General features: G+C 52.3%; 1 protein-coding gene across 1 annotated transcript in view; it reads left to right on the top strand.

Moving 5' to 3' along the window:
* The window catches only part of SLC5A10 (solute carrier family 5 member 10), a 90,974-nt gene that overhangs the window by 73,340 nt on the left and 345 nt on the right, over positions 1-17,289 (top strand). Inside the window, exons 11-14 of the mRNA XM_032762732.2 lie at positions 1,126-1,276; positions 10,812-10,980; positions 13,492-13,707; positions 16,767-16,834. Coding sequence (XP_032618623.1) covers positions 1,126-1,276; positions 10,812-10,980; positions 13,492-13,707; positions 16,767-16,834 — 604 coding nt within the window. The remainder of the gene's footprint in view (positions 1-1,125; positions 1,277-10,811; positions 10,981-13,491; positions 13,708-16,766; positions 16,835-17,289) is intronic.

Here is a 17,289-nt window from a genome sequence, read left to right as displayed (position 1 = left end):
TTCTGCGGACTAAACAAGCCCAGTTCTCTCAGCCGCTCCTCATAAGTCATGTGCCCCAGCCCCCTAATAGTTTTCGTTGCCTTCCGCTGGACTGTCTCCCAATTTGCCCATGTCCTTTCTGTAGTGAGGGTCCCAAAACTGGACTCAATACTCCAGATGAATAGAGGGGAATAATCACTTCCCTCGATCTGCTGGCAATTCTCTTACTAGTGCAGCCCAATATGTCGTTAGCTCTCTTGGCAACAAGGGCACACTGCTGACTCATATCCAGCTTCTCGTCCACTGTAATCCCCAGGTCCTTTTCTGCAGAACTGCTACTTAGCCAGTCAGTCTCCAGCAGCCTGTACCAGTGCATGGGATTCTTCCGTCCTAAGTGCAGGACTCTGCACTTGTCCTTGTTGAACTCCATCAGATTTCTTTTGGCCCAATCCTCCAATTTGTCTAGGTCACTCTGGACCCTATCCCTACCCTTCAGCATACCTACCTCTCCCCCCAGCTTAGTGTCATCCGTGAACTTGCTGAGGGTGCAATCCATCCCATCATCCAGGTCATTAATCTTTATTTAATGCCTCTCACATGAGGACCTTAAAGCCCTTTACAGAGGTGGGAGCGATCTCACCTCTTATGTTAGGGGCAGGGAACCCGAGGCACCGCTGGTTAATGGCAGTGTCCTGGCTCAGAGTAATCTGCTCTAACCACTAGCTAATCCTCTGATCAATGAGTGCCATGCCATGAGGCAAGCTGAGAGCTTAAAAAGTGAGCTCTTGTCTGCTCTTTGTGGAAATTAACGCTCCCATGGTACTATCCAGAAGTGCTAGGGATTGGCACTTCGCTGCTGTGCAGCGTGCTAACTGGGCGGCTGCTGCCTCCCTCCCCAGAGCTGGCTGCATTTCAGTGGTGCTGTGTGTCTGTTGTTTTTATAGCTCATTAGTGCTGTTATTTACAAGATGGTGTCACTCAGAGGGCCCAGGGATCAGAGCCCCATTGCCCGAAGTGCTGTCGGCGCGAAGAGCTCACAAACTAAACTCACACAGCCGGATCCCAGGCCCAGACAAGTCAATGGAAAGAGAGTGGCTTCTTTGAGATGAAACCTGAAGTCCGATGGTCCTTCTCTTTCTCCTCCAGGGCTGCGAGGGTTAATGATTGCAGTGATGATGGCTGCCCTGATGTCCTCGCTGACCTCAGTATTCAACAGCAGCAGCACCCTCTTCACCATGGACATCTGGAGGAAGATCCGGAGGAATGCCAAGGAGCGGGAACTGCTGCTAGTGGGAAGGTAGGGGCAGGGTGTGGGGGGGTAACAGAGCCAGACAGACATTTTCCTTTTCATGGTGAAGATTAATGTACAGCCTATTAAGTAACTGCTCACAGCAGGGCTGCAAAACCCTGTGGTTATGAAGGAGTGATTAGTATTTTATTATTTATTATGGGATTTCATTTATGAAAGTGGTGCAAGAGCAAGTGGTGCTTTAAAAATAGCTAAAAGGGCTTGGGCCTGATTGTGATCTCATTTGAACTGGTGTGAATCAGGAGTGACTCCACTTCAGCCAATAGAGTGTATACCAGCGTGTGACTCAGGAGTGACTTCACTTAAGTCAATAGGGTTCCACCAGTGTAAATCAGGAGTGACTCCACTTCAGCCAATAGAGGGTATACCAGTGTGTGAATCAGGAGTGACTCCACTGAAATCAATGGAATTATACTAGTGTAAAACCAGTATAAGCAACAATGGTATTGAGCTCCGATTTTTGACCAGCCAGTGTGTGCCCCTTTTCTATCGCGCTGTGCATAGGACAGAGAATTCATTTAGGAGGAAAGTGTATGGCTAACCTATGGCCTTTGTGTGTTGGGGAGGGCCCTCTGAGAACTGGCAGCCAGGCAGAATGCAGGTGACAATAATCATAAAGGAATCTAGGTCATCACTTCAGAAGGGTTAGTTCTTAAATTCGTCTATGCTTTGTTGTGAATGTTTGCGCTGGTGATGGATCGATGGCTCTGGAGGTGAAATCCTCTGATTTCCCCTCATCTCTGACCTGGAAGCCCTCCCATGAAGGCTGAGGGGGTAGTGCCGTCTCCCCAGCTCTCTCCTTGCACACGTGAAAGATGCTATGAAATGCGAAGTGCTCTGGTGTGCTAAGGATGTTTGGGTTGCTAATGGAGCAAATGGCTCAGCTTTGGATGGTTTCTACACCCAGGCTGGTCAGGTGGTCTCTCCTGTTTCCCCCTGCACATTTCCATTTCCTGACTCATCCACCAGTGCCACCTGCGCCTCAGTTTACCTGCCTGTAAAATGGGTATAATGACACTGAAGCCACGCTCATAAATGTATTGTGAGCACAATTAATTACTGGTTACATAGTGCTTTGATTGCCGCAGGTTGAAAGGTGTTCCCTAAATGCACATGGTAATTGCTAATCCATTATGCTGGCCCATTTTACTGGGCAATCTGTGCCAATCAAGTGCTAGACAACTCCTCGAAAACCCAGCCCCATTTCCTGTGGCTGGGGGTGCTGGTGCCAAGTCAACCTCCTTGGCATTATCGTCGTCGGAGACACTTGATGGCAGGGCGAGTGATGCCAGGCAGAGGGCTGGCGGCACAACAGGGCAGGTGACTTCCCGCAGCAGTTGTTGTAACATGTTGCTGACTGGAGATAGAGCCTGGCTCCATCTGGGGCAACTCATCCGATCGCATGCCACAGCCCCCCTGGCCCTGAGCTTAGCTCGCCTGGCACCCGTGGGAGTAAGGCTGCCAGGGTTTGTTACAGACAGCCTCCATTCAGGAGGCAGGGGCACATCCTGCTGCTCCGTTGGGTCCTGGGCTGAACCAGGCAGCACCTTGCGCCTTTCCTTGTGCGAGTCCCCACTGTCTCTGGCATCTGGGACTCTGTGAGTCAAGGCGCTGAGGACCCACTGCAATGTGGGTTCCTGCGATGGCTCCCCGGGTAGGTCTGGTGCACGCTGTCTCCCCCCGTCCCTGGGGTGGATGAACCTGCCCCGAGACTCCGTAGCAAAGGGAGTAACTATAGCCCTGATTGCGATCTCACTCGCACCTGCTTCGCTCTGTTGGCCTCGGCAGAGTCCCTCCGGATTTCCCCCAGAGAGCCAGAGCCAGAGCCTGGGCCCCAAACCATCTGCTTGGCAGCACAAAGCGACCCCAATGCCAGTTTCACTGGCCCCGTGAGGATCCCCCTGGCACTGGAATCGTTGAGGGGCATGGAGCTGCTTAGAGGCCCCCTAGGCCACGTCCCAGCACAGATTGCGGATTGGGTGTCCGAACCACCTCCAGAGAGGGGCTGTGGACAGCCAGTGTGAGTTACAGCATCCACCAGAATTCAGGATCCGCTCTCCCTACAGGGTCAGAAGGGGTTCTCCCACCGCTCTAGGTAATCCACCTCCCGAGAGACAGTAGTCAGATCAATGGAAGAACTCTCGCGCCATCTATGCTGGGGGTGAGGTCAATTTCACCAATGTGGATTTTTCAGGCCCCTGAGCCACGTAGCTGGGTTGACCTGACTTTTTAGTGTAGACCTGGCCTTAAAGTCAGCTTTCCCCTCCTCCCTCCAGTCATGCGCTGAATGCAGCTATCCAGACCATGGAAGTTAGTTGCATACACAGTGTTGCCAAACCCCCATGCATTTAAAAATCATGAGATTTCAAAAATAATAAACGTGAAGGTCTTGATTTGCATTCTGGTTTTGGAGCTGTCACGGGGGATGTTTTCAAGATTTTCTCTTCAACCTGGAGGGCTAGGAACTTAGTTTGTTTTAGACGCGAGCGGAGAGTCTCATATAATCACCTGAATCCAGGAGGTGGGGCTTAAAGAAAAAACACCAAACGTTGTGAGTGTAGGCACCATGACGTATATCTGGAAAAACGCTACAGGCATGTGTCTTCTCCTGTGTTCCCACTAACCCCCATGATTAATCAGAGCAAAATAATTTAAAAATACTAGTGTATTTTCTGAGCCGTGTTAATCTGTATCAGCAAAAAGAACAAGAGTACTTGTGGCATCTTAGGGACTATCAATTTTATTTGAGCATAAGCTTTCGTGGGCTAAAACCCACTTCATCAGATGCATGCCGTGGAAAATACAGTAGGAAGGTATATATATACACAAAGGGCCTGAAAAAATGTTGCCATACCAACTATAAGGAGAACAATCAGTTAAGGTGGGCTATTGTCAGCAGAAGAATGAAAACTTTTGTAGTGATTATCAGGGTGGCCCATTTGCAACTGTTGACAAGAAGGTGTGAGTAACAATAGGGAAAAAATTAACATGGGGAAATAGGTTTTACTTTGTGTAATAACCCATCCACTCCCAGTCTTTATTCAAGCCTAATTTAATGGTATCAAGTTTGCAAATTCATTCCCGTTCTGCAGTTTCTTTCTGGAGTCTGTTTTTGAAGTTTTTTTGTTGGGGTATTGTGACTTTGAAGCTGTTTGTTTACTACTTGCACTTCTCTCAGCTCTGGCACTAAAACTGAGCTGGTCAGTTTCACCTCTGTTTATAGACAGTTTCACTTAGTAGTTTTCTTGGGCTAACACAGTGCTGCAATTCAGGGGTTGCAAACAATACAGAGAGAGGTGTATTTATTTTTAAACAGCAAGCAAGTTTCCAAATGAATTTTGAAAAGAAAACACATGGATGGCAACATTTTTTTTTTCATCCTGGGCTTTTCATCAGTGTTTTTATTTTTTTTTACCAAAGCTAAATTTGGACAGCTGTCTGGTGGAGCCCCTTTATACCATGGCCCAGCTTTTGCAAATGATCACATACTTTCACCTGTAAATATGTGGGGACAATTCCCCTGGCTGGTCCATCCCACTGAGACAAGATCTGATGAAACAGGAACATACCTCGCCTAATTGTTTTCCTTTCGTCTATTTTTGTACTTGTGACAATCAATTTGCTGGTGGTGCATGAGCAGAAAGAGAAAGAGCCTAGAAAATGAAGTAGCTAATGTTCCTGCAATTAAGGCGCTGTCATTAAAAACCATGCAACAAAAGGAAGCCCGAGGATGAGGCCTCCGCCTGCTAGATGATTCAACTTATTTGCTTAGCTCTTTCACAATGTTTTGATTAATTCTGGGCCAATAATACTGCCAACTCGGCATGGCTTATCCTAGGGAATCTGTGCCGCATAACTCAGTGCAGTAATAGTGATGATATGTTGCAGTCACATAACACCTTTCATCAGAGCGTGGTTAAGTGCTGTAAAAAAATTATGAATCTGCAGCTGTGGTTAGATGAGGCGAAAGGAAATCAGGGTCTTATTCTTGGTTCTTCTGTTGATGGGTACAAGTGGCTTAACCTCTCTTTCCTCCCTAATACTTATCAGGGCCACTGTGAGGCTTCATTGTTTGTTTTTGTTTTTGTAAAATACTTCAGGATCTTGGGATGAAAGCGTAATTGTTTATTTTATGATCGTCTCTTGCAGCGGAGGAATATCCGGGACCTGTCACTAGTAACGTGACAAGAATGCACGTCTCTTATGTACATTTACACACGTTTTTGGGCTCAATCCATTGTTCGTGTAGCATGGTGGGTTTCCTAGGTTTGGGGTCTTTGGCCTAAGAGATGGGGCTTCCCCAGGTTCCCTGGAGATACCAGCCATTCCAATACCACGGTGATGGGCACGATGTAACATAGCTCGACTGTAAGCTGTTTGGCACAGGAACTGTCTGTTTTGTGTTTGTCCAGCACCTGGCATAACAGGGTCCTGGCGCATAACTAGTGTTCCTGGGTGCTATGATAATACAAGTAATCATTAATAATAGCTAGGCAGATGGGCAGACAGAGAGATCGACTGCGCTTTGTGCATACACTATATAATCCACTGTATCGCTTCCAGGGAATACTTCCTAAGATTCAGGCTATAACTTCCTTTTCTTAATGTCACTCCATTCCCCCTACTTCCACCCCCGTGGATCACACTCATGTCTCTCATTCTTGGCCATTTACATCTTTCCACTGCTGGTAGCCTGTTACTCTGTCTCTCTCTTAGCCATCACTTAGCCAGGGTCTATAGATTTCGCTCTCTTGGTCTTGCCTTGTAAGCCAGTCCCCCCGGCCCTCCCTCCCCCTTGTCATCCTTGTGCTTCTCTGAATTCCCTCTAGTTCCTCCTTTCCGTTCGGATACAGAGGCTCCCCGAGCTGGGGTGCGGTCTTCCCCTGACCATTGCACAATGCCACCAATCACGATGATTAAGAATGACACACCTGGGGGGGCTTTCAGAGCTTTATCAGCACTAACGAACAGATGACTAAACACAAGGTGATTCAATGGGCACAGACAAACCCCGATGGGGAAATTCAGGCCGGAGCATGCCTCAAAGAGTCAGAAAGTCAAGTGTGCGGGAGCCGGGGAGAGGAAATGGGAGAGGAATAGAGGGTTGCTGCATGGATGAGGCACTGGTATGTTTCACGGCACTGAGGATGGAGTGGAATTACCCGAGGCAGGTTTGCTCAGAGCTGGTACAGGAGAACGCTGCTTTGACACTAGTGAGACCTAACCCCCTTAGGGTCTGTCTACACTGCTGTTAAAATCTGCAGCTGGCCTATGGGACCTCGGCTAAGGGGCAGTTTAAGTGCAGTGTAGATGTTCAGGCTTGGGCTGGCGCACAAGCACTAGGACCATTGTGAGGTGAGCTACAATGCAGTTATCCAGCATTAGTCCAGGTCCCAAGATCCCCGGTCAGCTGCAGGTGTCTAATACCCTTAGACATCACCTGGGCAGGTCCCACTGCTGGCCTGGCCTTTTTATCTGCATTGCTTTGTGCTGCCGGGTGAGAGAACCTGGGTTGGAGTCCTGATTCAAGCCACCGTCTCCCTGACACAGCGCCGCAGGGAGAAAGCGTGCCACTCAGTGGCGCCCACTGCTGGCTGATCCAGGAGCAGCACTGATGAGTCCAGTGCCAGCCCGCCTCTGCCCGAAGGATGCAGTCTCTGGGTGTGTCTACACCACAAACAAAGCTGGAACTATAGCCCGGGTAGCTTTAATCTAGCTAGTGTGGGTAATTGCAGTGAAGATGTGGTGGCATAGACGTGGCAGCATCCCGACTACGTACCCAGAGTCCCCAGTGGGGTGGCAAGCCCATGCCATCATGTCCTCACTCCAGTATATTACAGGGCAGTGTCTGTCCCACTACCTGGGGTATCTAAACCTCCTGCACCTGTTCTGTGGATAAATGGGATAATTCAGCCCCTAGGAGACAGACTCCCCCTGCCCTGCAGGACCCAGGGCCTCCCAGGAAAGGGGTTTCCCCCACAGGATCTTGTCCCTGGAGCTACATGTTTGCTGGGGATTTGAGGGGTTGAAAGCTCCAGTTCAGCGATCAGCGAGTGAAACCAGAGCAGCTGGACAGCGTGGGGGGCGAGCACAAGAGGCGCTTGGGTGGGAGGTGGTAGATGACTGGAGCAGTGCAGGTGCTGAGCATGGACTGGGGGCAAGAGCTAATGAGAGCCTGAGTTACCCTGTGCTAGGAGATCCTCTCCTTGGATGCCTGGGGAGCATGGGTTATGAGGGGCGGGAGGGGAAACAGGTGCAGAGACGGGATGGGACTTGCCCAAAGTCACCAGGCGATTAGCTTGGGGCTTGAATTCCCTGTATTGCCCCAGACTTCCTGGGTGACCTTGGCTGAGTCACTTATCTTCTTCGGGTCTCAGCCCCCAGCTGTCCAATGGAGGTAACAGCCTCCCAAGGCGTTGGGAGGATCTACACGCTAAGGATTGAGGTGCTCAGGCACTACGGGAACGGGGTCTAGAGACACATGGGCCTGGCTGGGAATAGAGCCCAGGTTCTCTGACGCCTAGTCCTGGCCACTAGCCCTTGCTGCTTCCTGAAAGGGTGGGTGGATGTTCAGCCCTCCAGGCCTCTCCACACCCCCCTGTTGGTTCTCCACAGGGAACATGGCTTAACCCGCGGGAAGCCCTTGAATTAGATCGTTGAGAGGCTCACATTGAAAATCTTCCCATTCGGCTCCTTTGGGCAGATCAAGGGACTGATGAGAGAACAGCTGCGCCATGTGGCTCCCCCCAGCCAAGCCCAGCGCATGAATCATCTGATAGGAATTACAGGGGGCTGATCAGCGGCCCTTGTCCATCTGTCAGGGGAGTTTTACGGGCACTGGGACTGCAGGACTGGGCCCTCCGTCTAGGGTAACGTTTTCGAAAGTGCCCAAGTGGCTAACAAGCCTAAATTCAAGGCCTCTAAGTCCCCTGGACACTTTGGAACATGTTAACCAGAGCTGATGTCTTTTAAAAATGTAGCACTTGTCTGTCCCCCTGGCAAGACTGAGCCTGCTCAGAGCCCTCCTGGCTGAGGGAGCTAGCCGGGGCGCTTTCCACGTTGGCGTGCGTTTTGAGTGCCAGCCAGAGGCTGCCATTGTGGCTGGGAGGGTCACCTGACCATAGTGCCGCATGTTCACCCTTCCAGGGTTTAGTGTGTTGCCTCTCCAGTGCTCCCACACCTTGCTGTCCGGGCAGCTGCAGATCCAGCTCAGCCTAGGACCTTGTCATTAAACTGCTGAGCCAGCCTTCTGCATAAGATCTTCCCGGAGCGCTGACAGCGATGCAAAGTCAGGGTACCACCGGGGGGAACAAACCTCACCTATCCCTGCACGTGAATAAGCCTCTTCCCCAAGGCGTTCGTTTGCTTTAGGACGCAAGGCCAGACCATGGCAGCAGGTGTCTGGGCGCATCCCAGCAAGCCCTGCGGCTCCAATCCTGTGGTGAAGAAATGCTCATGCTTCCCTTACTGACTCATTTCGTTGGGCTGCCCAGAGTCCGTCTAGAGGCGGAGGAGGGCTTGGTTTGGATCTCACGCCATCTGAGAGGCCTGCTCTCCAAAGCATTTGACCCAGAAGGAAGGGCCTTGTGATTATTATAATTAAACGGGGGAATTTTGGCTGGGATATAAATAAAAGCAATCCCAGCCCTGCATGCCTTAGCCCTCTCCCTGACACGCAGCACCCTGCAGCCGGGGACACAGAGTCAGGGTGCTTGGTAAGCCAGTCTGTTTTTGGGAGACGTTTGGGTACCTTCAAGGCAACTCTCTGCTTCATCATGGGCTTGCCAGCTGCTTTGGGAGCAGCAGGGATCTAGGGTGGCATGAACCACGAGCAGCAGCAAGTCTGCGCTGGGGACAAAATTGTCAGCCGTGAAGTATGCCTGTCATTAGCACACTGAGTGGCTCCTGTCCTCAGTAACGTGCTCAGAGCCATCGGGTGTTACACAGATTGCAGTCCAGGTTTTGTGCAGTGTTTAGACAGACTCTGATGCAGTCTGACACTGGATCCGCTCCAGGTTAGTGTTCAGTGCCCCTTGGAGCACACAACACTGCATGGATTGAGTGAATTGTATTGCCCTGTTCCTGCAAAGGGATCAGGCTCAGGGCAGGGTTAGTTGTTAGGCCCAGGAGCATGGGCCTAGCACGCAGCCGCCCCGGCGGGCCTGGAACATGTAGCAGCCAGATAGCCAGGAAAGCAGGGAAGCCTCAGGAGTGGCTGGTGTCCAGCCTGCAGCTGCGATCGCCAAGGAGTTATAGTTGCGAGTCTGCCAGGTGCAGTAGGGGAGCAGGGTGTCTCCCAGGGGCGGGGAGCAGAGAGGCGCCGGTGAAGCTGGGACTCAGAAATGAAAGACCTGCAGCCCTAGGCATGCCCGACCTAAGCCAGCAGGCCACTTTGCCTTCGGTGCCAACGCCTCCTATTATTTCAGTGAGAGGCAAGAATAAAATGAACCTTGAGGGTCTTTTCTCCATGTCTGGCTCTGCGGCTTAGGGGCATGGCTCCATGCTCTGCATTCCCCTGCAAGGGTCCCAGCCCTGAACCTCAGAGCCAGCAGGCACCTGGGAGTACCACGAAGGCAGCTCTGCTCCCAATGAGACACTGGGAACCCTGGTACCCGGGCCTGGCATTTCGAACGGTTTGCCTGAGCTGTGCCAGCCGCACCCAGCACAGAAGGGCTTCAGTACAAGCCACTGATCCTTCCAGTAATGACTGAGATATCTGGCACTGGAGAAAGTAGGGCGACCAGACAGCGAATGTGAAAAATCGGGACGCGGGTGGGGGTAATAGGAGCCTATATAAGAAAAAGACCCCAAAATCGGGACTGTCCCTATAAAATTGGGGCATCTGGTCACCCTAGGAGAAAGCCCCAGTCCACTCCGGTGTCTGTAATCAGTAAAGGCCAGGCTGGCCCTGTACTTTGAATTTCAGTGCGTGTCTACCCCGGTGTGTGATTGACTGATCCTGGACCACGGACTCTTCTTAATGGAGGGGCACGAGGCCCTGCCCCCTCCATGGCCCCACCCTTCCCTGAGGCCCTGCCCCTTGGGCAAGCCAGAAGCTGGAGTTGGGTTGGGGTAAGATCTGTGTTGGCAGCTGTGGGGAGCTGCAGACCCTCCACCTGACCTGGACCGGGGACCAGGAGGCAGGGACACAGGCTGGGGGCTGCTCTTAGACCCCGCCACCCCCCTGGCCAGGTGGAGGGTCCAGGGCTCCCCACAGCTGCCCAGGCTACCTGGGCCATTCTTACCTGGGCTGAGTGGGCGTGGTCTGTTCTGGCACACCTGGACTGGTCCCTTCTGGCCTTAAGACCTATGACGCAGGCACCATAGACAAGTGCCTCCCATGTGCTGTATGCTAAACTCATGCCTGTCCCTTGTGTATATTACATGCACTGGGCAGGCTTCACACATGCATTCCTTCAGGAGTGCGTTACATTACATGCCACCCGCAGGGGATAGCCCGTCCTCTTCTCTGCAGCTGACGGAACGTCTGTTTCTTCACACGCGGCGTTGCTGCCTCTTGCAGGATAGTCACGGTGGTTCTGGTCGCCATCAGCGTGGTCTGGATCCCCATCCTGCAGAGCTCCAACAGCGGCCAGCTGTACATCTACATCCAGTCTGTGACCAGCTGCCTCGCCCCGCCCATCACGGCTGTGTTCGCCCTGGCCGTTTTCTGGAGACGAGCCAACGAGCAGGTAAGCTCTCTGCCATTTCGTGTGTGGGTGGGTCTTTAACGCCTACATGTTACAGCTGGAAGAGACCAGTGCGATCATCTAACCTGACCCCCGTGGATATCATAGGCCAGACAACCTCCCCTGCTGATTCCTGCATTGGCCCCACTGCTTCTGGTGGAGCTACAGCAGGGCTTTGCAACCTTTTTTCATTTGCAGCCCTCTGAACCATTTTGAATAGAGGTGCAGCCCCTTTGGAAATCTTCGATCCCCAACAGTCCACGGACCACAGGTTGAAAGCCTCCGAGCTAGAGCGTCTCTTGTAGAGCACTGGCCTGTCTTAGCTGATGCGATTCCAGTTGCCATGGCTCACCACCGTTATTCCAATGCATGCTGGCTTTTCCCTTGGGGAAACCTGGGGTCAGACACTGTTCTAAGTCACACGGGAAAATCCATTTGCTGCATTTCTGCACCGGCTCCACATTGTGGCTCCCCATGCTGGCACATGGCCAGCAGGGGGCAGCCCAATTCCTGGAAGGAGCCTTTTGCCCATAGACAGCATTGCACAGCTGGCCCCTGAATTCTAAGAGAACTCTGAAGAATCAGGTGCTGGTAACTGCTGGAAGCAGAGGGTTGGTTTGGATGGCCCAGGGGTCTCAGATGAGGTGGAAACGCCTCTATTGTTGGGTCTCTCGTTAGGGGCACCAAGACTTTCCTGGAATAAACAGAGGGGCGCAGGTAGCCTTGGGACCCCAGCCTTCCTGAAGGGCGTTGGGCTAGTCACGTGACCATTGACAGGCAGGAGGGGCCTTACATTGATTTGTGGGTTGTAGCAAAGTCTCACCATGCTGTTGTCTTAGCTGAGTGCCCATGAAATGTCTCATGACCCTCCCACCAAGTGGGACCCCCCAGTTTTCCCTTAGTGGTAAAGGGGCTACTAGAAAGTGGAGGAGGTGTGGCATGGCAAGCAGCACCTCGAGTCTCATCAGGCCGAGGATCAGCCCCATGAGCCTTACACTCCTGAGGACTTGAAGATCATCGGTTGCTTCTTCGGTAGGACAACGCCAAGGGTTTCAGGGATCAGGCTCATCCATGAGGACGTGGCCAGTCCAGTTCTGGCTGGCCGGTTCTAGCTGCTGGCACCATCAGGGATTTCTGAAGAGTCTTGTTTGAGGAACCGATTCCCAGTCCCCCAAAGAAGAGCAGAAATCACGCTTGCCTGCGTTTGAGACCAGAGCGAGCCGGTGGTTCCCCAAGGAACTGGTGGGTGGGTCATGTGTAGCTGACATGTGAGCACAGCCCAGGTGTTGACATGCAACACTGCCCGACTGTGCCTGGGAAGTTTTAAACTCAGTGTCACAGAAAACAGTAACTGTCAGGCAACTGCGTTAGCAAACAGCAGACTGCGACACGAGGGACTTTCCACTGCATAAATACGTGTTTGTTACATTCTCTTTAGTTAGCATCCTGGAAAGAAAGAACCCAGCCAATGGCAGAACCTGTGCAGTGCTGTCTTGTGGCTGGTCAGAGAATAACATTTGTATTACAGTACAGGAGAACCTCGGAGTTACGAACACCTCAGGAAGGGAGGTTGTTCATAACGCTGAACAAAACGTTCTTTCAAAAGTTTACAATTGAACATTGACTTAATGCAGCTTTGAAACTTTACTCTGCAGACAGAAAATGCTGCTTTTAACCATCTTAATTTAAAGGAAACAACCAGAGAAACAGTTTTCTCACCTTGTCAAATCTTTGTTTTAAATTTTCCCTTTATTTTTTTAGTAGTTTACATTTAACACAGTACTGCACTGGATATGCTTCTTTTTTTTTTTTTTGTCTTGGCTGCTGCCTGAGTGTGTACTTCCAGTTCCAAAAGGCGTGTGGTCGACTGGTCAGTTCGTAACTCTGGTGTTCGTAACTATGAGGTTCTACTGTAACTCCTAACTACAATTCAGGTTCCTTGGTGCTAGGGGCTGTACGTGCACAGTAAGAAACATTATCTTCATTTTACAGACGGGAACCTGCAAGAGAGGAGATATGTCTGCACTGCAGCTGGAAGTATAATTTTGAGCTTGGGTAGATGAGCTTGGGTGAGCTTTGGTCAAGATAGTGCACTAAAAATAGCAGCGTAGCAACTGGAGTGGTAACCCAGAATCGCACTCTGTCAGCTAACCCGTGTAGCTACACTGCTAATTTTAATGCGCTAGCTCGATCAAAGCTAACGTGTGTACAGGAACCTGAGCTGCACCTCCGGCTATGCAGAAAGCGACTTATCACACAGGAAGTCTATGACACAGCAGGGATTTGAACCTAGAACTCCTGAGTCCCACCCCAGGGCCTTAACCACAAAACCTGGGCTGGTCACCAAGGCTGTGGCCACATTAGGATGCGCTCACTGACAAAGGCGAGCCAGGAAAGGAGTTCAGCAGAGAAGTGCATTCTTCAGCCCTCACCCGCCCTATGGACATGATGGATTCCCGCCAGGTGAGACCTTCCGGGAGAAGCGCCGTCACCCTGAATGTCTTTGTTTTGCAGGGAGCTTTCTGGGGCCTGATGTTGGGGCTGGCGCTAGGCCTGGCTAGGATGGGGCTGGAGTTTGCATATCCTTCGCCCCGCTGTGGCGTCCCGGATGAGCGCCCTGCCCTCGTGAAGGACGTTCACTACCTCCACTTCGCCATCCTCCTCTGTGCTCTGACTGCCGGCGCCGTGGTGGGGATCAGCTTGCTGAGCAGGCCCCCCTCCGATTTGCAGGTGGGTAAAGTTGCCCTGGTCAGGTTGCATGGCCCCAATGAAGATCAAGTGATCAGCTGTTCAGTTTGACTGCAAAGGGGGCGACGGGCAGCAGGGCTGATGTTTGAGCTGCCCCTTCTTTCCCTCCCTGCTGCCAAGAGGCCATGGTGGCTGCCCTCCTCACAACCCCCTGCACAGGTCAAGCTAGATGTTGTTGGAGTCTGGTGAGGGTACCAAGGTGGGCATGTCAGCCAGGAGGCAGGAGGCGGGTCCTGCGAACAGGTCTCCTATTTCCACTTTCCCTTATAGGGAAAAGACACAGCCTGCACCCTCCCACCATGAAACTCTGATGCTGAGGGGCACATGGCTGCCACAAAAGTCCTAAGCCATGGCCCGTGGGCAAACGTACAGGCAAAGCAGCCCTGAGCTCAGCTTCTGCTATTGGACCGGGATTGCGGTTTGGTAGCCATGCAGAGGAGCGCAGTGGTGCCGTTACGTGTCGAGCACAGTCACTGCTGTGGCATTCAGATCCACCCGCTACGTGCACCCATGGACGCGGATCCTTCCTTCGTACAGGGAAGCCTGTCATAAGCTTTCCCAAATCTGGACCTTAGCGTCCAGAGATCTGGGTGCCTGCATGAACCCCTCTAAGCTTAATTACCAGCTCAGATTTGATCTCGCTGCCACCAGCCAGGAATTTCCAGGGCCTGACTCCCTCTCTGGTCTCCCAAAACCTTCTCTGGGGAACCCCAAGACTCAGAAGCCCTGAGTCTCACACCAAAGGGAAAACAACCTCCTCCCCTTGTCTCCTCTTTATCTCATCCCCAGCTCCCCCTCCCTGGGTTATCCTGGGCGATACTGTACTTAAACTCCTTGAATGCAAAACAGAGAGGGCAATTTACCTTCCCCCCTCCTTCTTCCCCTGAGGCTATGCATATTCAAACCTAGTCAAGCTAACACAAAGAGATTTCCCCCTCCCTTCGTTCCTTAGCCTTAACCAGAGAAAAACTCAAACAGGTTTTAAAAAGAAAGCTTTATATAAAAAAGAAAGAAAAAAGACATAAAAATATTCTCTGTATCAAGTTGACAATACAGGGTCAATTACTTAAAAGAAAAATATGAATAAACAGCCTTATTCAAAAAGAGATACAATTTAAACATTCCAGCAAACACACACATGTAAATACAAAAAAAACAATAACAGCCTATTGTTTTTTCTACCTTTGTACTTACAACTTTGAAACTGAAGATTAGAAGCTTGAAGATAGAAAGAAAGAAAAATCCCCTCTCATAGCTGAGAGCCAGACACAGACCCCAAAAATTCCCTCCCCTGAGCTTTGAAAAATCTGGTTTCCTGATTGGTCCTCTGGTCAGGTGTTTGGTTCTCTTTGCTAACCCTTTACAGGTAAAAGAAACATTAACCCTTAGCTATCTGTTTATGACAAAGCCCCCATATCCAGCAAGGGACGTGTCTCCTTGGGACAGGCGTATGTGGCTGGGGAAAGGCAGCTCTCTCACAGCTACTTCTTCGGATGGGAACAAGGGCAGTGATCCCAGAGCTAAGAGCCAGGGAGACCTATCCAAATCCTCCAGCAAGAGGCAGATAATAGCTGTCTCTGGGGAACCGCCTTCAATGTCCTCTCTGCTCCACCCATGCGTGGCTGCTCAAGGCTGCTCAGGGCTTCAGTGTCTTCTCTGCTCCACCCATGCGTAGCTGCCCAGGGCTTCAATGTCTTCTCTGCTCCACCCCTGCTGTGGCTGGGCTGTTTTTCTTCGTCAGCTGGAAGGCAGCCTGACAGCAGACCAACCTGCTGTGTTCCGCTTGTTCGCGTGTTGCCCGATGCCTGGTTGATGTTATGTCACGTGAAAGTGGGGATGGGGATTCGGAGCAGGGAAGGGTGGTGAGTTCATACCCAGAACACGCTATGGGAGGAGGGGCCCACACACATGTGGAAATTCACCCTCTCCCCCAGTCCAGTGGCATTTGAGGTCAGCCCATCGTAGAGAGAAGCTCTGACCATGGAGATGGGCTCTGGGTCTGGACTTCCCCAGGGCTGGGGTGTTGCTTCCGTTGTCCGAGTCTGGGGCCAGGGAGATGGTGGTAGGTGTCAGAGCATGGGGTTTATTTCAGGGGAGCCAGGCAGCATGCAGGAGTTTGGGGTACAGGGACCACAAGGACCTGCCCCAGCTGCGAGCATGGCTAGTGACTCTCCTGCCTGCTGGCCACTGGCCAAGCTCAAACTGGGCTGCGCTGACCCACACAGGCCCTGGCCAGAGCCTCAGCTGGTGTACCTCTGTGTAGCTCCACTGAAGGGGGTGGAATGACCCTGATTTACACCCAGCTGAGGATCCCGCCTGGAAAGTTCAGTCCGGGGTTCAAATCTGGCAGGTGTTTAGGGGGACTCTCTGCAGAGACGCTGGCCGGGCTGAGCAGCATGGGGAGATCATTGGGTGACCTCCCACCTTGGGGGCTGGGTATGTCCCCGGGCACGGGCTGTTCCTGTTGTCCTTCACCACAAGCTCTTTGCTGGGCCTCCTCAGAGGAATAACTGGGCTCCTCCAATTCCCACCCGGGGGTGATGTGAGACGGTGCTTTCCAGACACTGCTGGATTCGCTCCCTGGATCTGGACACCCCCCACAACAAGCTGATTCTTCAGGTTTACCATGGCAGCACCCAGTGCGGGGCCCTGGCGCTGAGGGATCAAACCCCCATAGGCGGGGCAGTGCCTGGAGAGCGAGTGCTGCCAGGCCAGGCCGAGGGAGCTCAGGGTGGATGTGGCCGCACTATGGGAGGGTGCTGTCTTTGTGCTCAGATAATACAGGCCACGTGACCTCAGGCATGGCCTCCTCTCACCCTGGGGGGAATTGGGGGCGGCTCCGCTGAAGGCCAGGAGAATCGGGCCTCAGACTCCAGAGCCAGTTTGCCATAGCAGCTGGTGACGCTGGGAACCTCCATTTTCAGATGCCTAACTTGAGACACTTGAAAGGGGCCCGGCAGAGGGTGGGTACTTGGCCCATCTCCTCTTGCTGTGCCACTCTTCTGCTCTGGCCTCTCTAAGCTTCCCACTCTGCGTTCCAGATAAAGAACCTCACCTGGTGGACCATTTCCCGGGGGTGCCTGCCCCTCGAGATCTCCATGGCCAGTGCGTCAGCGGGGACCCACTCACCCAGGAGAGGAAAGGAGGGTGCGTGTGATTTGATATTGCCCAGCCAGGGCTTGGGATGGACCCAACGCTAGGACAAAGAACCCAACGACGAAGGGGTGGTCTGCGCTTTGAGCTGAGGGTGTCATTCCCACCTCAAGGAGACATACTGGATGTAGATCTGAGCGTGCTTGGGCACGTGGGTGTGTGAGTGGTGGGAGGGGCTATACTCTAGCATGTTAGTTCGCTCCTAACTATGGCAGGGATGTCTCCTCGAATTCCAGCTGCAGACTTGCCTTTAGACCTGGAAATCTGCTGTGGCCTGGGGCGTGTTCTGAGCACAGAAGGGTCCTGAGTTCCAATCCCAGCGCAGGGGGGTTGGGGAGGAGCCGGGGAGGGATCAAGGTGCTGGGGGTCTTTGTTCTGGGATCAGGCTCCTTGGCCTTGCCCCCCACTGCT

This window comes from Chelonoidis abingdonii, chromosome 9 (genome assembly GCF_003597395.2).
Source record: "Chelonoidis abingdonii isolate Lonesome George chromosome 9, CheloAbing_2.0, whole genome shotgun sequence".
Lineage (NCBI taxonomy): Eukaryota > Metazoa > Chordata > Testudines > Testudinidae > Chelonoidis > Chelonoidis abingdonii.
The sequence above is the reverse complement of the archived record's forward strand: the minus strand, read 5'-3'. Positions and strand labels throughout refer to the sequence as shown.